A 27,072-nucleotide genomic window follows, 5' to 3' on the forward strand; every position below is an offset into this window, starting at 1 on the left:
GAACGTTAACGAGAATTACGTACCAGGTTAAAAATCTCCCTGGAAGAAACCACAGCCCCGTGCCACACTCTGCACCACTGCAGAGACAATGCCTTCTGCAGGGAAATGACTCCAGACCCGTGCACAGGCTACACAAACTCATCCAGGCAAGAATGGCAACAAGCTAAAACCAAAATTCACTGTATTCTGTGCTTTTGGGATGTTCGCTAAGGGTGAATTTGGATCGAAGCTTATAAGGTCAGCTTATTTTGAATGCTGATTATTTTACACCCTTAACTCCAGGTTTTCAGTGTGTCTTCATCCCAATTTTTTAACTTTTAGACCCACATTCAAGTCTTGCATTGCAGCTCTCTGGAGGAACTATTTAAATGCCAAAGTCCATGTGCCAGTCTATATGCTCCCATCTGAAAAATCAAATCCACAGCTGAAACACAACATGTACTTAGTTTTCCAAACCACAATTATTCAAGAAATACTTGGGGACCAAAACAAAGTAACCTTCATTCACACTACAGAAAAATCCTGTATTGGCCTGGAGCCTTTGGTATTCATTTCCCCCCATAACTAATTTCAAATACCTATAAATAAAACATATAGTCTTTCATACAAGGATCTATTATAGCTCAAACACCACAATAGGGGACATACATGGAGCTGTCAAATGGAAAGGATTTATAGTTTTTTACTCTATATCCTTTCCCTTGTAGAGAAAGTTTGAATGAAAAGGATCTCATGCTTTGATTTACAAAACATTACAGCTAGCAAAATAAACAAAAAGTTTAACATACATTTTTAGTGTATGTTGCAATCCAAGGTCACATTCAGGAGACAATTCCCTAACAAAATACAAGTTAACCAGCCACCTTCACCCATTTTTAACCTATGATGGATATTAATATTCTGTATGAGCTGCTTCCCAAGCAAACTCAGCTCAGATTCAGCATCTGGAGGCTGATGAAATTTCACTTTTGCCCATTTTCACAGCTGCAGCAGAGCAGCCAGAGAAGGTCGAGCGATTAACCTGAGGTTGCCGAGTGAGTCAGTGCAGCAGGATTACAATCATTAGCACTCCTGGCTGCCAGGCTCAGCCCTGCTTCTTCTACTACCACATGCACAGCCCTCACCAGCTCTGGCACACAAAAATGATGGACTAGTTAGTGCCAGCACTGAGAGAAAGGGCAGTTTTCCCTGGACACAGCAGCGTCAGTCCACTCAGCCTTGATCTGTGAACACCCTGCAGCCCCAGCACAGCTCTGCCAACACATCTCACTGCTGGCCTGCCAAACCCCAGGGTTTGTGCCCTGGGCCCCTGTTGAACAGGGACTGCCTGCTGAGCCAGATGGAGAGGTGGCTGTGGAACCTGACAATTAACTGGAAAATTCAAAATCAACTCACACCTGCAGCTTGCAGCTCACTGACACTGCAGGAAGCAAGGGGAGTACAACAAAGCCAGGCCAGAAAGGGATGGTGTGTTCACCTCCTGCCCACAGCAGCACCTGGCTGCAAACACTCACCTGCAGTGCAGCTACAATGACAAACACAGCTTCACACAAAGGTTGTTTCCATGGTGGAGCAGCTCCACATCAAGATTTAGGCAATCTTACTTTCTTAAATCATGGTTCAGGTCACATAACAGCTCTGGCTGTCCCTTGCCCTGTACCACAGGGCTTTAATCAGGTTGGTGCCATCATCCTACACACAGCAGGGCAGAGGCTTTGCTCACTGAGCCACTGACAGTGCATTCACAGCTCCTGGTGACCATCACCTGCAGGCTGGAGTTTGCTCAGCTGAGTCTCTGTGGGATTACAGGCAAGGGGTCCCAGTATGTGAATCCAAAATCTCATGAAAAAATCTTCTCATAACCCAGTTCTGTACATCCAAGAACCTTGAGAGCCTTAGAACTGTCATCTTTTGTCAGATTTGTGAGTGCTTTTCTGAAACAAAACTCCAAAGCCTCTATGGGTCCCCTACTGATGGTTTGTAATATTAATCAATCACATCTCATACACTTGACTTCCTGTACAAAAACTAGAATTGGTTTCATTGCATCAATTCACATCCAAAATCCTGCAGCTGGTGTCACAGAGTGGTGGCATTTGTCATGTCACAGCACTGTGTAGGAGGCAGGTTTAACAGCCAACTTACTCTGCTCTTCAGCCAATGGCACAGGATAGAGGTAAAAGATTTGAGAACCACTGACAGATGGGAAATATATCTAACTCTGGAAAGGATAACATTTATCTTATAGCAGGGCTGAATTTATTTCAGGTTTTCCTCAGGATGTTCCAGGTACAGCTCAGAACAACACAAACCTGCAGAGATGTGAATACAGGAATCCTAAGCACTGTCTGTGTTTTTAAGTATCATCCCTGGGAATCCTGGACATCAGCAGCAAAGGGGAAGAGTCAGGAGCAGGCCAAGACAGCCAGAGGCATTGATGCTATCCCAAGGCCACTGTCTCTCTTCACTCTCACATTTACTGTCTCTTGAAATGGGACCTTTCCAGAGAGATCTTCATTCCTGCTGCTGCTCCAAGGAATATTCCAGAGAGTCAAGAACTCAAATGAACCCCAAGACAGCCAAGCATGCACAAACAAGGGAGAATAGCTGTACTAGTTTATCACATTTTATAGTAGGATTCCTCAATAAAACTATTGAATAAACCAAATAATGCCTTTTATTTGAATACAAGTCCTTTAATCATTAAAAGAATAATAAAACAACAAAAAGAAAACAAGCACAGTGCATAGGCCATTATTGACAAGCCACATGTCCCATTTCAGTTTTGGGTTGATCTTTTAAGCCAGATAAATCTGCCACCAATTGGCAAGTACATTGAATTCCTTGGTTCCCAAGCATTCTTTAGAGTTCTTAAAATTCCAACTGCACACAGAGGGGCATGATCACATCTACAAACTCTGTGTTCTTCCCTCAGCCATCCCCTTTGGAAGGTTCTGCATGGGGAAGAGAACCAAGCACAGTCTGACCAGCAGAAGGATTGCTACAGTCAAGCAGCAACAACCAACTCTTCACCAGCTCCAGACCAAACACTCCCAGGAAGGGACCTCACTCCCAGCTAACTAAGGCCACACAGCAAAGCCCTTAGCCCTTAATTAGTATTTGGATTAGGAAGATTCTAAATCAAGTGCTTAGATGGCAATGAAAGGCAGGTGTGCATTTGTAATAAAAGGTTCTCACAGAGGAAAACCCAAAGGTTTCTCTAAGTTGCACAAGGAGTGGACATTTCACCCGGCCCCAGCACAGCCAATCTCCCATCTGAGGGAATGTGGGGCTCAGCCCAGCAGGGACATCAGGGACACAGGGCAGGGACAAACACCTTGCAGCCCCTGCTGGGACTGACCTGGACACATGGAAGGAGGCAGGGATGCCTGGGCTCTTTTTGGCCTAGAAAATGCCATCTGTGATGCCTTGTCCTGTCTGGGTCACCAGAACTGATGTCTTGTGAGGCCTGACCTAGAACAGAGACTAAACAGAGCTAAAGAATAAAGTAGGGATTTATTAAAAGGCCTCAATGGATCCACCTTGGGCAGCACAAGAGCCCAGCCAGGGCTACACCCAAGATAGACCCAAAATGGTCACAAAATGGACAACCAGTCACAAGGTCTTCTTATAAGACCTTTTTTATAAATTTTATAAATTCTGCTCCATTTGCATATTGGAGTTAATTGTCCAATTCCAGCTTTAGCCCATGCAGTCCCATCTTTCTTGTTTTTCTCTCTCCAGCCCACATTGTTTGTGCTCTTGGGCCTGAGATTTGGATGGTTGTCCTTGGTCCCAAGCTAGGAGAGGAATTGTTTTGTCTCCCTGCTCTGTGCACAGAGCTCACCATCCCTTAATATGAAGCTCAAAACTACACACTAAAGCAGTACAGAGTCTGAAAAATAGAAAAGCTCAAACCTGAGGCATCATTTGCAGCTGTGAAATTCACTGAGCGGGTGAAGGAAACAGGTGGCAAACAGGAGCAAATGGTTAAAATGTTCCACTCACTGCAACACATGTGAAATCCCTTATTCCAATGGGCTGCAACAAACCTACCACTGTCAGTGCACATAAAATGGCTTGAAGAATTTTTCTTCACAAGGAAGTAAATCTGATTTTTATCTAAGCTGGCAGTAAATAGGGTCAAATATTTAACTGTTTCTGTGATAACTTCCCCACTGCTTTTCAAGTTTTAATTTTTTTTAACGATGCCAACAAGGCCAGAATGCTGTACCACTACAGATCACAAGGATGTGAAAGGTGAAGGGGGTCCATGGCAAACACCAAATGCCAAATGAAGAAAGTAAATGCTGATTGTAAAGAGCAAACAGTGGTACCAGATAGAGGAACTCAGCTTCACCAACAGTGGATTTATTGTGCATGATTTAGTCAAGTGATTTATATGGATTACACCACATTTTCCCTTTTTGTAGCTTGCCTTGGTAATCAAAAAGTCTTTTTGTAATTTACATTAATAGCTTTGCAACATTGTGGAAAATATTAAAAAAGACCTTTATATTTTTGGCACCTCCTACTTCAGAGGACTGCACACAATCAAAGCTCTTTTGAACTGTTCCAAAGGGTTTGGCAAGAATTTGAGGTACACCCAAAATGTCATGAAAGACCCTGCACAGAATCCTCAGAAAAGCTGGTCAGTGAATGTCCAGGTCAATAGTTTTCTTAGGCCTGAGTCCGCAGCACGGCCCTGCCAGCAAGAAAAAACATTACACATCCAAGGCACTTCCATTATCTTAAATCACTGGCTTTGAATAATAATAATAATAAGACACGTTATGGAAGTGTTATTTCCACAGCCAGTGCACCCCAAGTTGGGGAATACTTTCAGGCCATAAAAGGATGTCACCACAGAAGATTTCTGAATTAAATCAATTAAGAATTAGCCCACGTTGCTGCCTCAACAACACAGGAAAACAAAGCACAGCCAAGTGTAGTGCAGTGACCCAAGGATGGAACTCAAAAGCCTGAGGTTTTGATTGTATCCACTATTCTGGACAACCATGCCCTTATTTTCTTATCTGTATTTTCTTAGCCATAAAAGGATCCTATCTCAGAACAGGGTGGAAGGAGTGAAAGGATAAAATGGAAGTTTTGTAAGCACAAAAACATCAATTGTTGTTAAATTTGTGTCCATGCACAGTGCAGTGCTGGTAGTGATCTGTCACTCACAGCTCAGCCTAGTGACAACTGACATAAAACTGCCATCAAGAGTGTGATGCTGGAATGAAAACAATAAGAGTTCTGGTGCATCTTGCCTGTCAATTCATAAAATATTACCTAATTACTGCTCCTCCAAAGAATAGCATAAAATGCTGGATGAAATGCATGGTAAGAAAGAACGGGAGGTATGTGAAGCTGAACTCACAGCCCCAAATTCCAACTAAAGACAAACTTTTTCCAAAACTTCCCATCAGGATTATGTGCTTCTATCACTTCTGTAAATGTAATTATCTTGCTTTTCTTCCACCTCTTCCCTGCTGTCTTTGTGAGCTTCAGGAAAATGTGAATCAGAACAGTATCAGTGCCAGTGCTGGGCACTAAGCACAGACACTAAAAGGCATCTGCCCATACACTGCATATTTGGAACTGTTTAACAAATTGCAAAGATATTAAAAAAAAGGAGTAAGATCTATTAGTACAAGAGAATGCAAATAATAACAACTAATGTAAAATGGACCAAGAAATACCCAACAAAATTCTGGTTCCCAGAAGAACCAGTGACTTCCCACGTGATTCCCAAACCAGTGAGGAGACTTTGGGGCACCAGTTCAGTTTCCTAAAGAAGGTGAACTAAGAAGAGCCACAAAGAAATGCCTTTCTGCTTTCCAAGCTGTCAGTCCCCACACAGGGAGAAGAACAACATCTGACCTCAGAGCTCTTGCTCCTCCCTCCATGCTCTGCCAGGGCTGTCCACGCCACAGGAGGATGAGGCAGAACTTGCAGCAAATATTTGCTATCACTAAGGTACCAGGCCTACACACAACCAATGCCTACATTCTCTGGGTTAAGAACATAAAATGAGAGCTGTCATTGTTAAGCTAGAGCCAAACTTTGTTCCAAAGATATGCAAGGCCTATAGCAGCTTCTCCCAGGGCCAGGATTCAGTAACTCTAGGAGAAAGCTAGGGACGTCTAGAATTTCCCCATATACATATTTCATTTTACACACAGTGAATCATCCTAGAAAAACGCTTTCCAAACACTTTGAGACAAGCTGGATATGTGGTATTTGGATAAAGCAGTATTTGAACATCATGGAATAAGAGAAATAAAATGGATTTTTGCAGACTGACCCACAAGAAGAGTTTTTAAAAAAACCAAACCCTTCATATCTTAGAGAGGGATCTCTTTCCCTTGCGTTGAATATTAAGCAGAAAGAATCAGGAAAGAGAATAAACCTAAGTGTTTAAAAATCAAGCCACAGACACCCCTCCAGCAGGGTGACAGTGATCAGATCTGTAATTCCAGGCAGCAGATAAAAGCTGTGAGGAATTAGCACCACAGACCCAGGCACTGAATTTTCCCTGGTTCTCACTGTTCTGCATCACTGGATTCCACGAGTTAGTTAAAATCTGACTACATATGAACAGGATTGACTTCCAAAATTTTGCAGCTATTAAGATACCAGTTACTGCTAACATCTGGATCAGCCCAGCTCCAGAATCCACCCAAGCCTGAGCTAATTCCATATTTAATCATGTCGATTCCAGCTTTAACAGTGACAATATGTAAACCTTGTCCACATGCTGAACAAGAAAGGGAGGCAGGAATTTATCTCTTAAAATAAAATCCCAGTGATTAATAAATCACATGTTTATATCTCTTTGGAGGAATACTTCTAATACAAAGCAATTCCAGTCAGAGCATTCCATGCCAAATCAAATACTCATATGAAAAGACAATTTCTGCCAGTTTCTATGTTAAAAAATGCTTTAAAAATTGTAAAAATGAAAGCATTTTCCCTCTTTCCATGAAAACCCAGAGTGCTGGGCACCAGGAAACAATGTTCCCACCAACCTCCAGGAAGTGAGGTGAATAATAATTCCAGAGTTATGAGAAGTAATTTGATGCATTCCACTGTGTGGAAAAAGCAAAAAAAAAACCAACCCAAAATAACCCCCAAAAAAGAAGCAACTCCTTTTGATGCTGTAAAAACTTCCCTACAAAGACATCTGCATTGTGCAAACATTCAGATTTCTTTTCCCCCTGTATTGTCCAGCTAAGGAGAAGATGCTTTCCCCTCCCAGGGGATTTGGAAAAGCTGTCAGAGCCACAATAAAAAAAGAGCATAAGCTGTTTGTTTATTTATTTTTTAAAACTAAGAATTGTTTTCCCTTACTCTATGGAAACTGATAAAGATGACCAAGTTCCAAAGTTCAGGCAAGAAGAAGGGCAAGCAGTTGCAGAAACCCTTTAGTCAAAGTACCAAACAGAGCTAGTGGAAATTGTATTTTTCCTCCCAAGAAAACACACAAGTATTTTCCAGAAATACTAGAAAAATTTTGAGTCAATTTGAAATTTAAACAAAGCAAACCAAACAGCCAATAACCATTTTAAAAAAGCCCAACTAAACAAACCCACAACGGCACGCAGAAACAAAAACAAGCAATGGTGAAAATAAAATGTACCATAATTGACAACCAGTGTTTTAAGTTCTATCTCCATTTATCATCCACCTTAGAAACTGCCAGCCCACATAATTTCTCACATAAATACAGATAATATTGATAAGGACAGCCTTAACAAAGAATATGAAAGGTTTAGAGGGTTTTCAATGAGGAAGTCAGATCCAGCCCCACATGCCAGTGAAGTAAAGGGCTCTGGAAATACACATTATGTTGTTTAGAGTACCTCCATCTCAGGTACACAATTTACCTGAAATCTTATTTTTCCATTTAAAGTTTCATAGCCCCCTGGTTAAACTCTCTTGTCCATGCTTTATTTTACAACAGCACCAGTATATAACATTTGGTGAGCCATTCCCAAATAGCTCCTCTGGCTTTGGGGAACTGGAAAGAGGTGCAAACCCTTCCTGGTTTTTTGGGGTTTTTTAAAACCAAGGCATGTCATTCTCCTGAAAAAGCATCTCCTGGTTCTCAGACAACCTTCACCAGTCATGGGGAACCTGAGCTATTTCAAAGTTTGCCTTTGCTCTCCAAGAATGAAGGTATCTGATAACACAGCTCCAGCCTATTCTTTATCTGCTGGCTTGTCCCTGCTTCTCAGTGGTTTTTTCTACCCATTTTTCCTCCACTACGGCAACTTTGACTTTATAAACTCCATTTTGATATCAAAAGTAGATATCATACTCAAAAGTTAAATTGCAGGATGAGCACCCAAATAGTGAACATTAAGTTCTGACAAAATTATCTCATTGAGACAAACTTGGACTTTTTAACCAAAGCAACTCTGAAGAGAGAACCTGGCAAAATATTCAACTGAAAAACATCAGAAGTCTCATAATTAAAAAAATTTTAAAATATTCTGTTGCCTGACTAATTTAGAATCCTCTAGAAAAAAACTCCACCATGCCATAAGTTCCACTGCATGAAACACGAGCCACATTGAGTCAGTCCTGGCAAAATCTGCAGGAAATGCCAAGAATGAGTTTTGATGGAAACCTTGTTTAACAGAATTACTGCGAACACTGGTGAGAACTCTCTAATGGTACAGAGCAAGGAGGCCAAACAGAGTTAGAAAATGCTATTGTCTGCTCTCCATTGAGGGGCTTCAGAATGTGCTGCAGCAGCAGAGTCAGCAGCTGTGCTGAAATCTTCATTTCAGAAGGACAACCAGCAAAGAGAGCTGGCATCTTCCTCTGAGGGGGAAAAGCCACCTGGAAATGACCCCCACAAGAAGGAGACCTTTCCTTTACAGATGCCACATCTCTTCCAGGTGTGGTCCTGCTCTCCTGGCTGCCCAGGGCAGCTGAGGTGCAGCCAGGGGGTGTTTTTAACATCTGTGCAGACAGAACAACTCTGACCCTTCCAATGGAGCAGGAAGATTTTTAGTCTGCTCTCCCCAGCTGTACACAATGCACAGGCACTGTCCAGAGAAGGGACACGTGTCCATCAGAGCAGCTCCAAGGTCCAGCCAGCCTATCTCAATCATTGTGTTAATTGGAACATGTACATCACACTTCCCTTCCAGCCTCAACCTATTTTCCACTCCAAGTTGTAATCCTCAACAGGCTTCTCTTTCATGAGCTTCCTCTGCCTGTTCTGAAACCTCTCAAGTTTGGAGCACCCACAGTGTTCTTTGGCAAGTTCTACAGGTCTGCTCCTCATCCCCTGAAGACCTTCCCTTGCTCCCCTTTGAGTGAGCCCCAACAGCTTCACAAGATACCCCTCAGTTCTTGTATCAGAAGTAATAAACACCTGACCCACTCTGTGCCTTTGAGACTGTGCAAAAATCCACCATTTCATTTGCTTCCTTCCAGACTGAAGGCCTTACTCATTTCTAATACTGAATTGGCTCCACCAATAATTTTTTTCACCTTCTTTGTCCTTCCCCATTACATATTCACTTTTATGTCCTTTTAGAGATACAGGTAGCACACAAGAAGCAGGCGAGTCAGATTTCCTAATCCAGTATTGCCAATGCACAAAAATCCCCAGCTGGATTTTCTAATCCAATACTACCAATGCACAATTTCCTTTCTTCCTCCTGCTGTTGCCAGGGACTAAGGAGATCTTCCCTTGGAACTGTTGTCATCACCCCCAAGATTTTCCCTCACATTTTATATGTGAAGGCACTATTGTCATTTACCCACATGCATAAAATGTGCAACATTTACTTAAACTGGATTACATCAACCATTTCATAGCTAAATCAGTCTCAAAGTATTTCTGATTTTAAGGACAGGGATCATCTGGGGTGATTGAGTATATTTTTAGAAAGATACTATAATGAATTAATCCAGAGAGAGAATACATTATTACAGGAGGATATTCAATTCCTATTACTAGTAGAAAAATACATCACAATACAAACTTCCAAGAGTTCTCCAAGGTTCATTGCTGTATTTCAAAAGGAAGTCAGCTGCAACTCCCCACTGAGCACACAGAGCTTGTTTTCAGAAAAACACTTAAAACAGTGGCACAGGAAACTGAAGCACAAAGTTCTGAGTCCCTCTACCCTACACTCCCTAAGGCAGTCAAATGAGCCTTGTAACTAATCCCAAATGGAGCTGCTCTGTGGGGCTGGAATGTCCCTCTCACCTCTCATGAGAGCTCAGAGCCAGAACCAGAGCTTCCCTCACTCCACCTTTACCCAACACAGGGAATTGTCAGCTTTTCTGCAAAGCAGAACAGCTTCAATGGGTGAGGAACCATTCTCCTGCTTTTCCCATGTTCCAGGTATAAGAGTGAGGAACAGAAGCTTTTCCTGTTTTACTTACAAGGAAGACACCAGGGTTACCAAAGCAGGTTATCCATGGTTAACTCTTAAATGTTCTCTCAGCACAGCTATAGGTCAAAACCAGCATCTCACACCATTTTTTGTCTCAAGTTGCTAAACAGGAATTTAGGCTTCTGCTGAAAATATTTGAATGTATCTGAATTTTGCACAGCTCCTCAGTTTCACAGTACAGAACCTGCAGTGTGGAACACTTGGCTCTGAGGGACTTGCCTGTGCTGGAAGTTTCCAGGGGTTCAAGGGAAGATCAAACAAGATAGTGAAAGAAGTTCAGAGGGGTTTAAGGCACAATCAGTTTGCAGCAGTTCTTGAATTCAGAATTCTTGGGAGAAAGTTTGGGAAAACATCCCTAAAATAATATTGTAATATTTTTCCCTAGGCTTATCACGAGGTAAAATGAGGTCCTATTCTATAAGGCCTCACACCTTATCTAGAGTAATTAATTCCTGTGTCAGCAGCAAGGCAGACAAAAAATATAGATAAATAAATAATCCTGTGCCATTTCCATCCCCAAGCAGGCAGTGCAGCCTGGAAGATGTTTGGTGTTCAAGTCCTGCAGCTGATTGGTTGGACCAGCCTGCACAGTTATCTGCTGCTGATTACACAAAGGCCTTGGAATGTCCAGGTTGCCCTCCCAACCTCCTCCAACAGTTCTGTGTCTTACAGGACCAGGCAGGTTATTTGTTCATGCCTCACTTTCCCCACTGGGATAAGCTTCCACCTTTACAGCAGCCATGCATTAAAATAAAAGTTGCAATCATAACACACAATCCATTTCCTACAGCTATTAAAAGAGAAGGATGTCTTTTCTACTTGTGTTATTCTGGATTCTTCTTTACCAACTCTGGAAACCCCAAGCCATGTGGTAGCAGCTGTGCCTTGAGTGCACACCTGTGCTCGAGCTGGAGTGGGGAAGGTTCAGTAAGGATTAGACTGTAGGTGCCAGAACATCTCATTCATTCCAGAAATATCTCACAGATTTAATATTTCCCCCCATTTCCCCCTGCACTGGTTTGTGCTTTACCCAGAACACAGATCAGAAGGACAAAGCAATTTCTGGAGAGCACTGCAAGAGTTTCCATGGATCTCTGTTGATCCTGGACCTGTGTTTGCAGAGCTCTATTGATTCAGGACAAAAATAGGTCTCTGGCTGGGCACTGTGGCTTTCCATGGATATCTGCTCATCAGCAGGCCAAAGCAAACTGCACTAGCAGAGAAAAAACACCGTGCTGGGGAATCAGACAACACCAAGCATGGAAAGGACTGCGGCCTCAGGATCAGCAGGGGCAAGTGCATTTAAGGAATACTCTCAGGACAGCATCTCTGACTCTCTCCTTGTCTACTCATGACTTGAAATACAATAAAACAAGAAAATTGTACATGCAGGACACAGAGAGAAGAACCTGCCAACCTGCAGAAGAGTTCAGGACAGCACAAGTCAAACAGGCCACTAATGATTCTTTTTGTACAGCCCAGCAGCACTTCACTGTGATTGTGGTGCTGGCCTGTACAAAAAGTGGTGATTCCCTGGCTGTAGTTGCTCTTGCAAGGACACACATTGCTGGAGTACTCTCCACAGTTAGGCAGTCTGAAGTGTGGGATCTCCCCCAAATTTCATCCTGTGACACCAGTGCTGCTTGCCATAATCTAGCACTGGCTTTAAACCACTGACTTGAGCTTCAATCCCTCCCCAGGCAGTTCCCACCTTGCTCCCATCCCTTCTTTGTCAAAGCAATGCCCTGCAGTTCCTCCTCCAACTCAGTGCTCAGCAAATACCTGAGCCTGGTTCTAAGAATGCTGTGCTGTTACAGACATTATCATTCAAAGTAAAGATATTCCCCAAGCTATCTGAAGGTAATTATTTATGACCCTAACCCCTGATCCATCCATCTTTTCATCCCCAGAATCATCAGTAAGGTCTGGAAAGAGCAGCATCCTCTCAAATGGCAACATGCAGAAGCTGAGCAAAAACCCCAGGCTTTTTTTTTTTTTTTTTTAATAGGACTATGAATGCTAAATCTTACAACATTTCAAGTTAGGTAACTATTTTACCTCAAATTGTATTTTTGATTCTTGTACTTAATCATTGTATAGATTTCATGAGTGTTCAACAGCTGGACAAAGCGCTGAGGGATTTTTCAGCATTAAATATGTGTGAGATACAATTTCCTTCTACCCCCTTTTGTCTTTATCAATCCATCAAAATGAAGTCATGCAGTATCTAATCTAAGTTTAGCTGCTCTCAAAACCCTTCATTAGAAGACATTAGTCACACTAAGATGCCCTTTCTAAAATCCATGGGCACTTCCATTCTCTCCAGGAGTGATAATGCATCACCTGCATGAGTGAAGTAAGAAGCATTCCCTGATAAGAACAAACCTTTAATAGGATGCAGTTTTCCAGAAGTGGAAAAAAGCTTTCTTCCAAAAACCCCTCAATGTACAACCAAGAGCAAGTTTCAATATCTAGAGCAACTTGCAACAGGAAGTTGTGGAATGCAGAATTCCTAATTTCTACATCTTCCTTGAAAATCTTTCTAAATTCAATTGCTTTGCTAAAAGAGACAGAAAGGAGGTTGAGTATTTCTCATCATGAAATTTAAATCAAACAGGAGTCTTGGTTTTGGACAAAGATGAAGAAAAATAGGGTGTTCATTGAAGGACAGAATGCACTGACTGAACTTGCAAGAAAACCAGATGGCACCTCCATTCCCTGTCAAGTGGAACATTGTGTTATAGAATCACCCAATGGTTTGGGTTGGAAGGGACTTTAAAGATCATCCAGTTCCAACCCCCTGCCATGGACAGGGATGCCATTCTCCAGCTCACGTTACTCAGGGCCCCATCCAACCCAGCCTTGAGCACTTGCTGGGATGGGGAACCCACAACCTCTCTGAGTAACAACTAAAAACCCCCCTGCTAGAATGAAAACTGCAAGGTTATAAATGCTTCTCATTATCTACAGAGGAGCTCAGGCCAAACCCCAGTGTTCCACCTCCTCTACCAAAGGCAGCTGGTTCAAATCCAAACGCAGACTCACAAACTGAGCATGTTTTAACAGCCAGCTTGGCATGTGACATCACCTTGGAACACAAACATCCTTCAATTAATGCAAGCTCTCCTACAGAAGAAGTTTAAAGCAGAAGTATTTTATATGCATTATCTCATCCTGTTCCAATAATTGTGATGATGCTCCATCATGGAATCCAAGCAAGGAATCCCTCAGCAGCACTGCTGAAGGCAGCAGTGCCTGGGCTGTGGGAGCACTTTGGGACCCAGTCTAGAATTGCACCCCTGCTGTGCTACTCCTGTAGAATGGAACAAAAGACAGACTTGGGCCAAAGAAATTATCATCCAAGTACTCTAATTCCTATTTTGCATTTGTGGGAAGTGATTCACTTGTAATCACTCAGTGTTAAAAACACAAAGTGGGATTCAGCCAAGCACATGGCTTAATTCACCAGGGCTTGCAAGATACTGTGAGAGCCTCTAATAAGGAATTTCTAAGGAGGACAAGAGATTAAAGCAAAAGCTTTAAGACTGTCAAAATGCAACAGTTGCCATTTGCTTCCACGCAGCTCTACTTGGGAAACAGATCCTGAGCCAGAGCTGTAATGGCTCACACAGTGCAGGTTTTTTCAAAAGCCATTAGAGCCTTAGAAATCGCTTCATGGTTATTTCACACGACTGGAAAACTTCCATGCCAGAAAAACATTCTGCTCACCAGCCTGAGGTAGGGGAGGCTCCTCTGTAATTGGGCTGGTGACCAGTTCTTCTCAAGGAAAGACTTTTGCTTTGTTATTTGAAACTGCTTCCTTCTCCTTCCTTGAGGGTAAGGAGCAAATTTATCATGTGAGCAGCCTGGGCAAAAAGCAAATGCACAGCAGTGCAGTAGCAGATCAGAGGGGAGTTTTCCATCCAGCTTTCAGAGACCACTTATTGAACAGCTGTTGGGAAAACCGCTATGGATTTTTTATTATTTTAAAAAGCTCTGTTAAATAAGAGACAAAAAATACATTGAGCAGGTGTCAGGGGTACTTACAGATATTTCTTCCATTTTAGTTTCCTTTCAAAAAGAATGCAGTTACCTTCATGGTACAGAAAGAAAGGACATGCCCATATTTAAAAAGTTGTTTACAAAATTCTTCTTTAAATGCACATTTGCTCCCAATTCCAACGTCACCTACAGTCAAGTAAGTTTTAAGAAGTTCTATGTTCATTGCAATCTCTTATCATGGTGGTATCATGTTCTGATGCAGATCAAAACTGACACCTGTGATGATCCAGCTCTTATATTGTACCCTTAAATCACATTTAGCCATTCATGTCCCTTTAAAAAAAAAAACCAAACAAAAAAAAGCAGTAAGAGTTCGAACAAATTTAAAGAGCTGCTAAACTCCCATCAACCTGCAATGTGCCCTAAGTTTAAAAGAAATAAACTAAATCTGCTCCTTTCCTTATTTTCTCAGTTCAGTAGGGTTCTTGCATGGAGCTCATGAATGAAAGAACCAAAACAGTGAAAGAAGTTGCAAAACTTGGAAATCCAGATTACACTGAAGCCTTAAGAGATTCCTCCACATCTGGATTAGCTCCCAAACTCCTAGATGCTTATTTTAATTGAAGCATGATGAGTTTATTCTTTTTTTCTCACACTGCTCTCATCAGAAAACATTTCTTAATCTCTTCATTTTCAAACAACATTATGAGGTAAAGAATCAGATCCTTTAGGTTCAACCCGTTGTGATGTCTTGTGTGTGTATATATATAGGTATACATATATTTCATATTCCTCTTGCAACTCCAGCCCAGAGTTTCTCAGCAATTCATCCAAATCATGGAAAGTTCAGGGGGAAATGGGTTCATGGTGCATTTCCAGGCAGCTCATCCATCTCCCGAGCCCGGCCGGAGCAGAGTGGGGCCATCCCCGGCTCCTGCAGCGCTAGGTGGCACCCGAGCACTCGGCTCTTCTGAGCCTGCACAGCGCCCTGCTCATCCTCCTCTCCAAACACAGCCACCTGAATTTTAGTCGGGTCCAAAATGGCGATTTTTAATTCTTTCCGTGGGAATGTGTCCTAGAAAATACCATCTAATATAGTACTGCCTCATTATAAAGAAAAATTTAAAGCATTCTTCTGTTCTACATAGGCAAACATTAGTTATTTTATATATATATATATATATATTTTTTTAATTAGAACAAGCAGTTTCATTCACTGCAAGCAACTTAAGAACAGCTTTTAAACTACAGGGAAAATTCTATGCCATGTTTCTTTTCTTGGTGCCACTAACCAGTCAAGGAAATGTTGTGATTAATTTCTGGAAATCTGATTGCCCTTGTAAACACTGGACAAGTCAACAGAGTTGATGGCATGCAAAGATTCAGCTGCCCTGAAACAACAAGGTCTTTGTGTGTTCTGCCAAACAAATTGGCATGCACCTATTTCCAGAGCTGCTGGGATGCAAGGAGGCTCTGTTATCTCTAGACAGCACACTGATAAGGAAATCCAGCCTACAAGCAATTAAATGATATGGTCAAAACCACAGAGGAAATCTGTGTCAGAGCTAGGATGTGAAGCTTTTCCAGGTCAGTGACTTACAGGAGCTAAGAACTTGCTACAAAGTTCTCACATCCAACTGGGAACAAGCAAATTCCCTTCAGGACTCACACAGAGCATCCAAGGGTTTTAAATGCTGGAGCTAGTTCTGAACAGGATGCCATGACCCACCTGCAGCCCATCCTACACAACCAATATTCTCCTTTTCTGAGGCAATGACAGAACAGGGTGCTCTAGCCAGTCTTTGAATTGTTGCCATGAAACTTTACAATGGCACAGAAAAGGCAAGACCAAGACAACAAACACATTTTAGGTGCATTCCATACCACTGAAAGAAGAAAGGCTCCCAGAAGACAAACACAAAGCTATTTTATGGTGGCATTATGAAAAGCAAGACCAGTAGAAAACAGATGGCTTTAGGAAACTGACAAATTGGAAGGAAAAAAAAGAGTTATACAACCAAAAAGCAAATGTGCTATGGTTTTATTTAAAATAATAAAGAGCAGAGAGGTCCAGGCCGTGCTAAAGTTTAAATCAAACAATTGAAACTGATTTTTCAAACCCTTGTAAGTTACACCAGGGCACATGAAGTCAGAATTGGACCCAAAGTGCCCAATCTCTCACCTTATCAACAAGTTAGCAGGTGGTCAAGACAGTCCAGCTGCAGAACAGGCTCACATTTTCAGTGACCTAACACACACTAATCTTTCACTTCTGCAGACCTGCATTCAAAACCTCAGATCATGAACTAAAATTAGCCTGCTGGTTTCGTTCTGGTCCCCATTGGTGCACAAAAGCACCATAAAAAGTGTCATGACTGGCAATCCCCAAGCCAGTCCCAGCTCTGGAAGAGCAGGAAATGTTGTAAGTTAGGACTGAAGCACATTGGCACAGCTGTGTTTGGAATTTTATACTCTCTACCCACACTCTGCTTGCCAAAGCCAAATGGTTTTTTTCTCCTTGATTTCTGCAAGTGTCACATTTATGCTAAAAAAAATAAAGCAAGGAAAGAAAAGAACTGCAGGATGAATCACTGCAGTCACTGATTCCCACTGTGCATCTGTGGTGAAGGCTGTGATACTGCATGGGATAGAAATTTGCACAGAGTTTGTTTACAATAAGTAGATGTGGTTTGGTTGTTTTGGATTCTTTTTCTTTAGCATAGTAAATACCTTCTTTTTGTCCCATAACAATGGTGCAGACTGCTAGGCTGGGCTTGTAACTTTGGAACTCAACCACTGTAAAGACAGAAGATGCTCCCCCTCAATGACTATCCCAGCTCAACTGACCAATGACCCAAGCTCAACTGACCAATGACCCAAGCTGGAAACATGCTTCAATTTATTAACACAAAATATTCACAGTTACCCATGACAGCTCACTGGACAAACTCCAGCCACATAAACCAAGGATAATCAGCCACAGGTCAATGAGGAAAAAACCCATCCAACTCCTGGGACCAAGATAACATCATGTATTCACACTGCATCCCAGATTCATGAGTTAGACTCTAAAGGAAGGACTCCTGAGCTATGTCCTATCCCTCTAAAACCTTTTATTACTGAGACAGGTTTGTGGTAAGTAAAATTTCTCAGCGGAATCACAAAACTCCCAGCCAAAGGTGGCAATGAAAAACAAGATCTTCAGTAACCCAGCAGGGTCACAGAAATATAAACAGCTTTGGGCAGCTATGACATCTTTAAGATGGCAATAAGGGGACACACTAGACTGAGTTAAAAGGGAATAAGGAGGACTCAACAGATTTGAGCTTAATGAATTGTTCTGTTTGATAATTGTGGGCCATAAACCACATGGCTTCACCACATCACAGCATTAAATGGGACTGGCTGTAATTTACCAAAGCAGGACCATCACTTGCCAGCAAAAACACAAACCCCAGATAACAGTAGCAGCAGGAATTGCTGTTAATCCCAGGAAACACTTTTCCCCTTTTGCCAAAGCAGCCCTTCTCCACCAGAGCAATTCTCACTCCGAGGCCAAGGTGGTGCTCAAATATAGTAACAACCTCTGGTAGCATCCACCTGCTTCAACTCCACCCTCCCCATGTCCTCCAGAGGGACAAGAACCAAGAAAACACCTCCTCTTTTCCTTGCCACAGGAGGACTTGGTACAAAGGAGCTCATCCACACAGCTGCAAATGTAAAAATGCACAGAGATTCAGAATTCCTCATTCCATGAATTTAGCCACTCACCCAGAGAGCAGATTTCCTAAACACACATCACGTTCTTTGTCTCAGCTGTACTTTGAGAACAGCCTCTAGTTAAGACTTGTCAGCTTCTGGATAAACATGGCAACCACTCCAACTGAGTTCTGGGTCCTCACTTCCCTGGTTTTGGTCTGTACATCCATCACCAGAGCTGGCTTCAAACACAACAATAAGGAACCTGACATTTCCCCCCCTTTTTAGTGTGAATACACCAAGCAGTCCTTGCTAATGGGGTGGACTTCACTGTTTTTCTATCTTGTAGGCTCAATGCCTCTAGAAACTCCCTCCTCAGGAAGGGGAAACCCCAAGGTGGACCCAGGACTGCAGAGCAGTTCTGTTTCTGCAGCAAGAAGCCCCCAGGAATAAATATGAAATACAACCTGAAACTAGCCACACCATCAAGATGTTCAAGCTGTGCATTTGCAACAAGCTCACTGCTCCCATTGCTCACAGAGAACATGGAAATCAAAGCATGCTCTCTGTGGATTGAGCAGGGCAGTAGAAGGTGATCCTCTGTGGCCCAATGTAAGTGGGCATGGGAACACTTGGGTTCTCAAATGTTTACAAAGGCAAGAGTCAAGAGATTTTTTTTTTTAAATAAAACTTGCAATGATAAAAATGGTCAATCCCTTTTTGAAAGTTCAGTTTTTATTTCGTGTTCCCAGTTGCTACTGATGTTGGTGCAATACAGAAATATGTAAACCAACAAAGCCTCCAAGGGCAGAGGCCAGAGAGTCCAGCTGATTTCCTAATTGGACAATGAAACAAAAATCTCACATAAAAAGCCCTGAATATACACAACATAACCAAAAACCAGAGACTCATATTTATAAAAATTATTTTAGTTTACAAGGCAGGAAACACTTCCTGGTAGCAGCTCCCTCCTCAGCCACCTCAGTGCACAACAGTTTGAGCTGAGAAGTTTTTGGCTAATTCCCACCACTCTACCTCAAGTGCTTACACAGGTGGGAGCTGCCAAACCTGGCACTTCTGCAGGCAGCTGTGGCAGGAAAAAAAAAATATCCTCAGACTACAGCCCAAAAGCAAAGTAAGGAAGAAAGGAAAAAATCAATTGACTTCTGCTACCAAGTAAAAACTTTACAGCTGTTTTAAAAGGTTCTGAGCTACCAATTTGCTTTTCTATCACAGCAGTTATTAGGCACTCCTGGCTTTCGTGACCATTTTCTGCTCCAACCATTTGTGTAATACAAAAGGAACATAGGGCAAGCACAATGTGTTTAATTAGAAATGCTGTTTGCTAAGCATTCAGAGGAAGTTACAGAATGGTGTGTTCCACCATAATGATGTTTATTCTAATGAAAAAGTGTCTTTAAAATAGGTTTTGCCTCCTTTATATGACATAAACATGTTGTTCATGGTAATTACAGCTGATTCACACAATAAAGCATCTACCAGAAAACTAAACCAGAGACACATGAACAAATCAGCACAGGGTAAAGTGGGTTATGAACCTTTAGGGTGCATCACCTGTGCTGTGGGAACATCATGTAAATGTTTTCATCCCATGGTAAATTAAAAGTAGCTGATCCTTACTCAAAGAACTGTTGAAAGAATTCCTGCTCCTTTGCCAGCAAGTGCTCTAGCTTTGAGCAGATGTGGTCAAAGTGCATGAGACCCAGGCCTGGCAAGAACTACAAATCAAGATACAGCCATTAAGCAAGAAGCAAACACCAGCCCTGCTTAAAACATTGCAAAGCTATCACAGGCTTCAGTGAAAACACAATTTTTCCTGCTCTTTCTGGATTTGTTTCTTAGAAACTACCTGTTCAAAATGCTTAGAGAAGCAACCTGGCCCTTGAGTCAACAATTTAGTGGTTACAACAGAGATTTTAGAAACTGTTCTGACAGTGCTTCAACTCACACTGTTCCTTTACAAACATCTTTACATTGGCAGCATTATCTGGCAGCTCCTGAGACCTCTGCTCCATAGGATTTGCTCTTTTAAGAGAAACAAACACATCCACAGCTCAAAAGGCAAAGTCAAGAGCGGGTTGTGTGTACACAGAGGCACGGATGAGTTTGCAGGAGTTCCTAGGGAACTCTGACATACAATATAAAGAACTATACTGAGCAAGAGAATGATCTGAATCTTCCTAGATTACCCATTAATTCCTCATATATGTAACATTTTGGATAATAGCAGAAACACTTAAAAGAAGGAAGAATTCCATCTGTAAGCTTGGGATTGTGTCTAATAAACTTAAACACAAAGGCTCTGGAACAAACCAGCTGATAACTCAACCAGAATATTATTATCCACTATTGATCCAAGAACTGAGCTGAAATTTGGAAATTTGAGTTATTGCAGTTTGAATGGAAAATATTTGAGCTTCCACAGCTGTGATTTCAGATTTCAAAATAAGTGTCAGATATTCCCTTTATCTTCTCAGAAGTAGCTTATGGTGACATTAGGCCTCACGTCCTTCAAAACACAGCAATTTATCAACAAAAAATGCAACCCAAAAAAATAAATTACCTCTTGATCTGAGCCACATTATTTAAGCCTTTAATGCCTGAATGTGTCTGGCATTTCAATAAAGGTATTAGTCATAATAAAATACCAATTCATTCATTTTCATAGCTACAAAGATTTATTTTTTTTAGATTTCAGATATCCATTTTTAAAAAACAGCTCAGTTTTTGCATGGGCATAAGTCTCCAGTTAGTGCCTGCATCTAATGCCAATTTGACAACTCAGATCTGGAATTTATCTTCTCATGTATCATAAGCTGGGTTAGGATCAAGTGTTAAAAGATAAAATTGCACAAAGATAGTTTCCAACTTTCATTCTCCTCATTAAAGACAATTTCTTTTCACTTCTCCAGGAAATAATTAGGATTCACTGAGGAACTCAATGGTCTCCTGAGGGCATCTTTGGTCTCCCTTTCCTGATCTTGCTCTGGAAGTCCAAATAAACTTGTGTGATTCTGTCCAGCCATTGAACTGAGACATCTTATAAATCTGAATCAAATATATCAAGTCAGTTTTGCATTATTTGGACTTGACCACTTTGGCCTCCTCCCTTTGGAAATCCCTCCATTACCAAGAAGGCTCAATTCATGTTCCATCACATTGAAGTCCTTTTTCTTTCTTAGCCCTTTGCCATGGCTGAGCTCCCTGACTGGAAGCTCAGCCCCCAAGGCAGCCCCATCCATGGCAGGCTGGGAGTTTTGCTCTCATCACACAATTTGATCCAATTGCTTTGGCTGAGCACGAGCCCCAGGACAAGGTCTGTCCTCAACTCCTGATCACTGACACGTCCCTGAGGAGGAAAAGGAATCCAGGGCTCCTCCCTCAGCTGCTCAGGCTGAACACCCTGTCCCCAGGCCTGGCCAAAAGCATCCCAGCCCTCCACAACCCTCTGCACCAAACTCAGCTTCACTCAAAGGAAAAATCAATAATGGAGAACAAAATTCTAACAAAAGTATTATTTTAAGTGCTTGAGAAAGTGAGAATCTCTTTAGCTGTCAGCTCAATTATTCTGTTAAGAATTAATTTGTTGATATTTCCACAACTCTGGCTTTCCAAAGACCACACAAGTGGGGTGGGAGAAAGAAAAAGGGGGAAAGGTTTTGTTTTGTTTTATTGAGAGATCAATTAGAGCAGGGCTCAACAATTGGGAAATATAGAGTGTATAAGGACTACTGCAAAGTGACAACCATTAACATGTTATTCTATAGAACTCTTAGACACTGGGAATATTTTCCAGCTGAAATCCATCCAAGTTTTCTCCTATCCAATGCTCCATGTTTAGTCCAGGAACATTAATGATGAAAATCTAGACAGCGTTACACAGTGTGAACTATTAGATGTACACTGATGATACCTGATTTCATATTGCCTTTGGCTGAGCCACTCCACAGAATTTAAATGAGCTGAATTCTGGCCTGCATCTGCTGTTGAATGAGTAAACAGTAAATCAAACTTAAGACTTCATTACAGAGCTGAAAGTCTGTTTTCCTCCAGACCTGGTGTACCACATGATGCAATCAAACATTATTATCTGTCAAGCATCCAAAAATGAACTAAATGACTCATAAAAGCAATAAATAAGACACAGTCTCTGCCCCTGTAATTCTTTACATTGTAAAATTAAAACAAGACTCCCAGAAAGCCCAAATCCTGAGGAATTAAGTCCTACAATGGAAAGGGAGGACATGGGTTATACACCATGATAAAGCAGTTTTCCCTAGATGAAGGTGCCTCTCCTCCCTCATTTTCAGTGTCACCTACACGTCCATGGGGTGGTTGTAGGACACACCTGAGTGCAGATGGGGCTGTTGGGTTTGTCAGTCCATGGGTATTGCCAGCAAATGGTGCTGGACCTCCCCCAGCTGCTGCTCACTCACAAACAACTCAAAACAGTCGAGCTCCTGGATCTTTAAAACACCAAAAATCCTAGTTCAGTACAGCAATAATCAAAAATCCCAACTCAGCAGGCATCCATCCCTCTGATTTACAAACCAGCCTAACAAAATCATGGCTCAGGAAGAGGGGGGAGAATCCTCCTGCACCCCAGCAAGCCCAGGCCAGGCAGCAGCTGCTCCCAAGAGCTTTTGCAGAGGCAGAGCAGGTTTCAATGACACATTTAAACATCCAAACACAGCTGGGCATGTCCAAGACCATAAACAGGATAAAAATATTCAATAATTACCGAAATTTCCATTACAGTTATTTACATTTGGCAATTTGATACTAAGCCTATTTATTTCAAATATTCATCAATTATTTCTTCTTATTAGGAAGGTCTAGTAGTCATAATAAAAAAATTCTTTTGCATTTTGCTAATGAAGACTTGCTAAAATTACCTACTTTTAAGTGAAATTATTTGGTCAACACCAAGCACAAAGCTCCAAATTTCAGCTTTGGTTATGACAGTCAAGGAGTCCTACAGTGACAGTGGAACCTGAGCCTGCTGGTAGTGACCTTTTAAAATGAAATTACATCTTCAGCACCTGGCAAGTATATTGTGTGTTAAACAGCTCATGGTACCAAGGAAGAGTATTGATAACCACTTTGAAACAGAATCAGATACAACTTTGCACTGCATTTTATGAACTCTGAAACCTTCACTACTGCCAAGTCATTTTTCTATGGACAGACATTTAAAAACATTGGAAGTCAGACAGCTTTAAATATTCTTCATCCAGAGCTCATATGGGGAATGAGAAGAACTGTTAATTTTTATCTTACCTCCATTTTTCCAATGCTGCCAAAGCCCTCCTCTGCTGTAACTTACCTGCAATCTTAGTTTGGGACAAAACCTGAGGTCCTGAAGCACTTTCCACCATCATGCAGGTGTGCCTGTAAGAGGTGCTATTCTTTTGGGATCCCACAACCAAAGAGTCACTAAAATCTATCCACAGGCAGAAATCTTCCAAAATGCTGGCTTGGAATACATTTACCTTAGGAATACTCAACATTATAAAATGACAGTCTTATAATAAAAGGTGCCCACCAAGCTTAGATCAAATATATGCTTTTTTAAATGTCAATAAAACCTGAAAAATCTTGAGAGGCTTTGATGAATTTTCTTTCCAGACTTTTACCAAATGGATTTTCCTCAATGGATGTAGAAAGTCCTTGAATCACAAAGTATCAAATCAATATTTTCATGCTAGCAAACAGAATAAAGAAATATTATTCCTTTATGCTGTTTGCTAACATGAAAATATTGATTTGGTACTTTGTGATATAAAACACATCGATTGATAATATTGGTTATATTCCTAATATCATAAGGAATAAACCTGTTCATAAGACACTGATATCTTGATTGATATTACATTATTTCAATATACACGTAGTAACAAAAATGTTACTCTTTTACTCAGACTGTTGCCATGGTATTTGTCACTAGAAGGAAAACAAGGAAAAGTTTGCAGCAGTTTTCCTTTCAGATGCAATAACCACAAGGCCAGTCTACCTTGGGACAAGAAACACCTTATTCCATTAGCAGCCCACAAAATTCCTCCAGAATCAGGCCTTCAGTATTCTCTGCTACCTGTATTCTTTCAATTTTTATTTTAAAGTAACTATTCCACACTACTGGGCCCAGTGGTTCAAACTGATGGAATAAAATAATAATATAAAATGCAACAAATCCAAATATTGGCTGTGTTTTCACACAAGTGATCTACATTTATTGGCCCTTAGTGGGACAATCCTTTAAGGCCCCCAGAGACAGCTGGATTTGTGTCCCCTCTTGGATAATTTACACAGAACCCAATCAGTTGAACAATTAACACAGGAATACCCAACACTGGCATTGAGCAGATCCTCAGCCAAGAGAGAACCCACACAATGAGAGGTGTGCAAAGGCTGTGCAGCCCCATGTGAGTGAGTTACACATGAAATGAAGGCTCAGTGCCATGTTTAGAAGTGTGCATGGTTTATTACATCAAACAGGCTGCAAAAATGCACAGAGCTGGGCTGGCTGAGGTTGAGAGCAGCACCAAGCGCCCATGGACTCTGCCTGCCTTGAGAAATCAGTTCTTGCTGTAAAATACCAGACTTTGGCACACTTGGGAGAATGACATCACCCAAAGCAGCCTGCCAGAAATGTTACTTTCACATTTCTTCACCAAGAAGATTTCCTTTCACCACACATTTTAATTTTTTTCATTATTAGTCAATCGTTCAAAAACCTCAATGTTCCAAGTATTTGCTACAGATGAGCAGCTTTTAACACAAGCAAGTGACTGTGCCTTTTAAAAATGTTGTGTGTTAATGTACCTTTTCTCCTGGTTCTTTTTAGAAGATTTATATCTGCAACTATGTGAGCTAAAGTAATACAAATTGCTGTGCTTACCATACTGAAATGATATTTTGTGTTTTAGATTTATCCCTATTCCACTGAATAACACTCCATTTTATGAAATTATGTCTGCCTGTTTAGTGAGCTGTAGATAATCCACTGGAAATACTAAATTAAATAATAAGATAAACCAGGCAAACCAGAATATTTTCTCATTTTCAAGAAAGCTTTTTAAAGGTGACAAGTGTAAGTAATGCATTCCACTCCTCCAAATAGTGTAAATAAACAACAAAAACCACTCAGCTGCAGGAATTACAGTTCTTTCACTGAAATATTCAAGATAAGCTCTTTCTTTTAGCAGTTCTGATGAAAGTTTTACAATTTACCTTGGTGGAAGCCACAGCTGAAGTACACAGGAGCTTTCATCCAGTGCTCATTAGTCTCAGGTGTTTCTCCTTTCTCTGCCAGGGTTATAGAGTCAACACCCAGCTCCTCACTGCAAAAATTGTGTCTTCATTGCTAGGGTTGAACCTAAATAGGAAAATTCCATTATAGCTCACGCTGTAAACATTGGGATCATTTCCCTCCTGAAAAAAGGGGATCAACTGCAGCATGTTCAAGGCAGGTGGATAAATTAAAAGCTGTCTGTGCAAGCCAATGGCATTTCTTTGGTGCAAAGGAATGTTCTGTATCCATCTTTTGTAGCTTTTGTTATTAAACAAATGACTAGAAATACTATTGAAATTCAGATGCCTTTTGTTGGCAGAAGCTGAGCCAGTCCTAAATATGAAGCATTTTGTCTGGTACAGAAAATAAAGCAGCTTCCAGACAAGAATCCAGTGATATCAAGAGGGAAGACAAGATAATTCAACACAGTCTTCTAATTTAATAATCCAGTTCTAGAATGTCTTCAAAACTTTGTCACCAAAATTGTCATACTTCACATAAACATTTACATGCTCAATAGGTACACAGTATTTTTTTAAAGACACACCTGTGAAAGAACCACAATTCTTTGGGTTTTCTTAATGCTTCCACAATGATTTTTTAACTATAGATTGATAACTTTAGAAAAAAGCAGGGCAGATAATGAATGCAGTTGGTTTGATTTGCTTGTGAAGTAACTCATAGCTAATGTTCTCCAAGAGCAGGCTGCAGTGCTTATGTAAGAAACACTAAAATAAGTTACTTCTTAGTTATTTTTTGTTACAGTAAATTAAGAACCCCAAATTTGTGCTGAACTGCCATCCATAACCACATTTTCACCTAAACCTTAAGAAGCTTCCAGAGTTATTTTGGATTATAAGTGAAGGAGAACAAGGTTTTAAGCCTAATTTCATGATTCACAGTCCTTCCTTCTGCATGGCCCCCAGCTACAATTCCTCTAGGGATGCTTTCCACTGCCTGGCCTCAGATGACTGAGGAAAGGCTGATACCACCCAAATCACTCTGTTTCCTTGGGACAAGGAAACCTGCACGAATTCTCCTCATATTCAAATACCCTGATCTCAGGATGGCTCAGGGAAGTGAATGGAGACTTCAACAGTAATAAAATGAACTCTTGTTTGCTCTGCTAGCTCAGCAATTCCAGGCATCAGAGGATCCATTTAGATTAAGTGTGTTTATACAATGAAAGGTATTTTTAAAATGCAGAAGGGGAGAAGAAAAAAAAAAAACACACTGGCCTATTGCACAGAGAATGGGAGATTTGATTTCAGCTGTGTATGAGATATAATATTCTTGTAAAGTTAAAATACTTTTACTTACAGTGGCTTTACTTGCAGATTGTAGTTCTCTTTCTGCAGAGGGCATCGCTGCAAGATGAGATTAAAGACAAACGTTACAAATCCCCATTTGGTGGCATTAAGAGCAGAAAACAGAGGAACTTTCCCCTTCAGTGCTTGTCAGGGCTGCCCTGAGCAGTGCAGTGCTGCGTGCTCGGGTTACACATAATCCCCCAGCTTCCAGGGACAATTAGCACCACAATCTCCAGAAAAGCTTTCAGCTCTCAACAGGTGCCTGAGCATTGTGCTCAGGTTTAAATCAAAATCTGGCAGAGGGAATGACCCACCTCCTGCC

The 27,072-nt window shown here is 41.3% G+C and overlaps 1 protein-coding gene across 1 annotated transcript in view; it reads right to left on the reverse strand.

Annotated features, from left to right (window-relative positions):
- Positions 1-25,524, reverse strand: part of ZDHHC15 (zDHHC palmitoyltransferase 15) — a 121,058-nt gene extending 95,534 nt beyond the window's left edge. Inside the window, exon 1 of the mRNA XM_077186103.1 lies at positions 25,380-25,524. Within this exon, the coding sequence (XP_077042218.1) occupies positions 25,380-25,419 (40 nt within the window). The 5' untranslated portion in view covers positions 25,420-25,524. The remainder of the gene's footprint in view (positions 1-25,379) is intronic.
- Between the last annotated feature and the right edge of the window lie 1,548 nt (positions 25,525-27,072).

Source organism: Agelaius phoeniceus, chromosome 14 (assembly GCF_051311805.1).
Source record: "Agelaius phoeniceus isolate bAgePho1 chromosome 14, bAgePho1.hap1, whole genome shotgun sequence".
Taxonomy (NCBI): Eukaryota; Metazoa; Chordata; class Aves; order Passeriformes; family Icteridae; genus Agelaius; species Agelaius phoeniceus.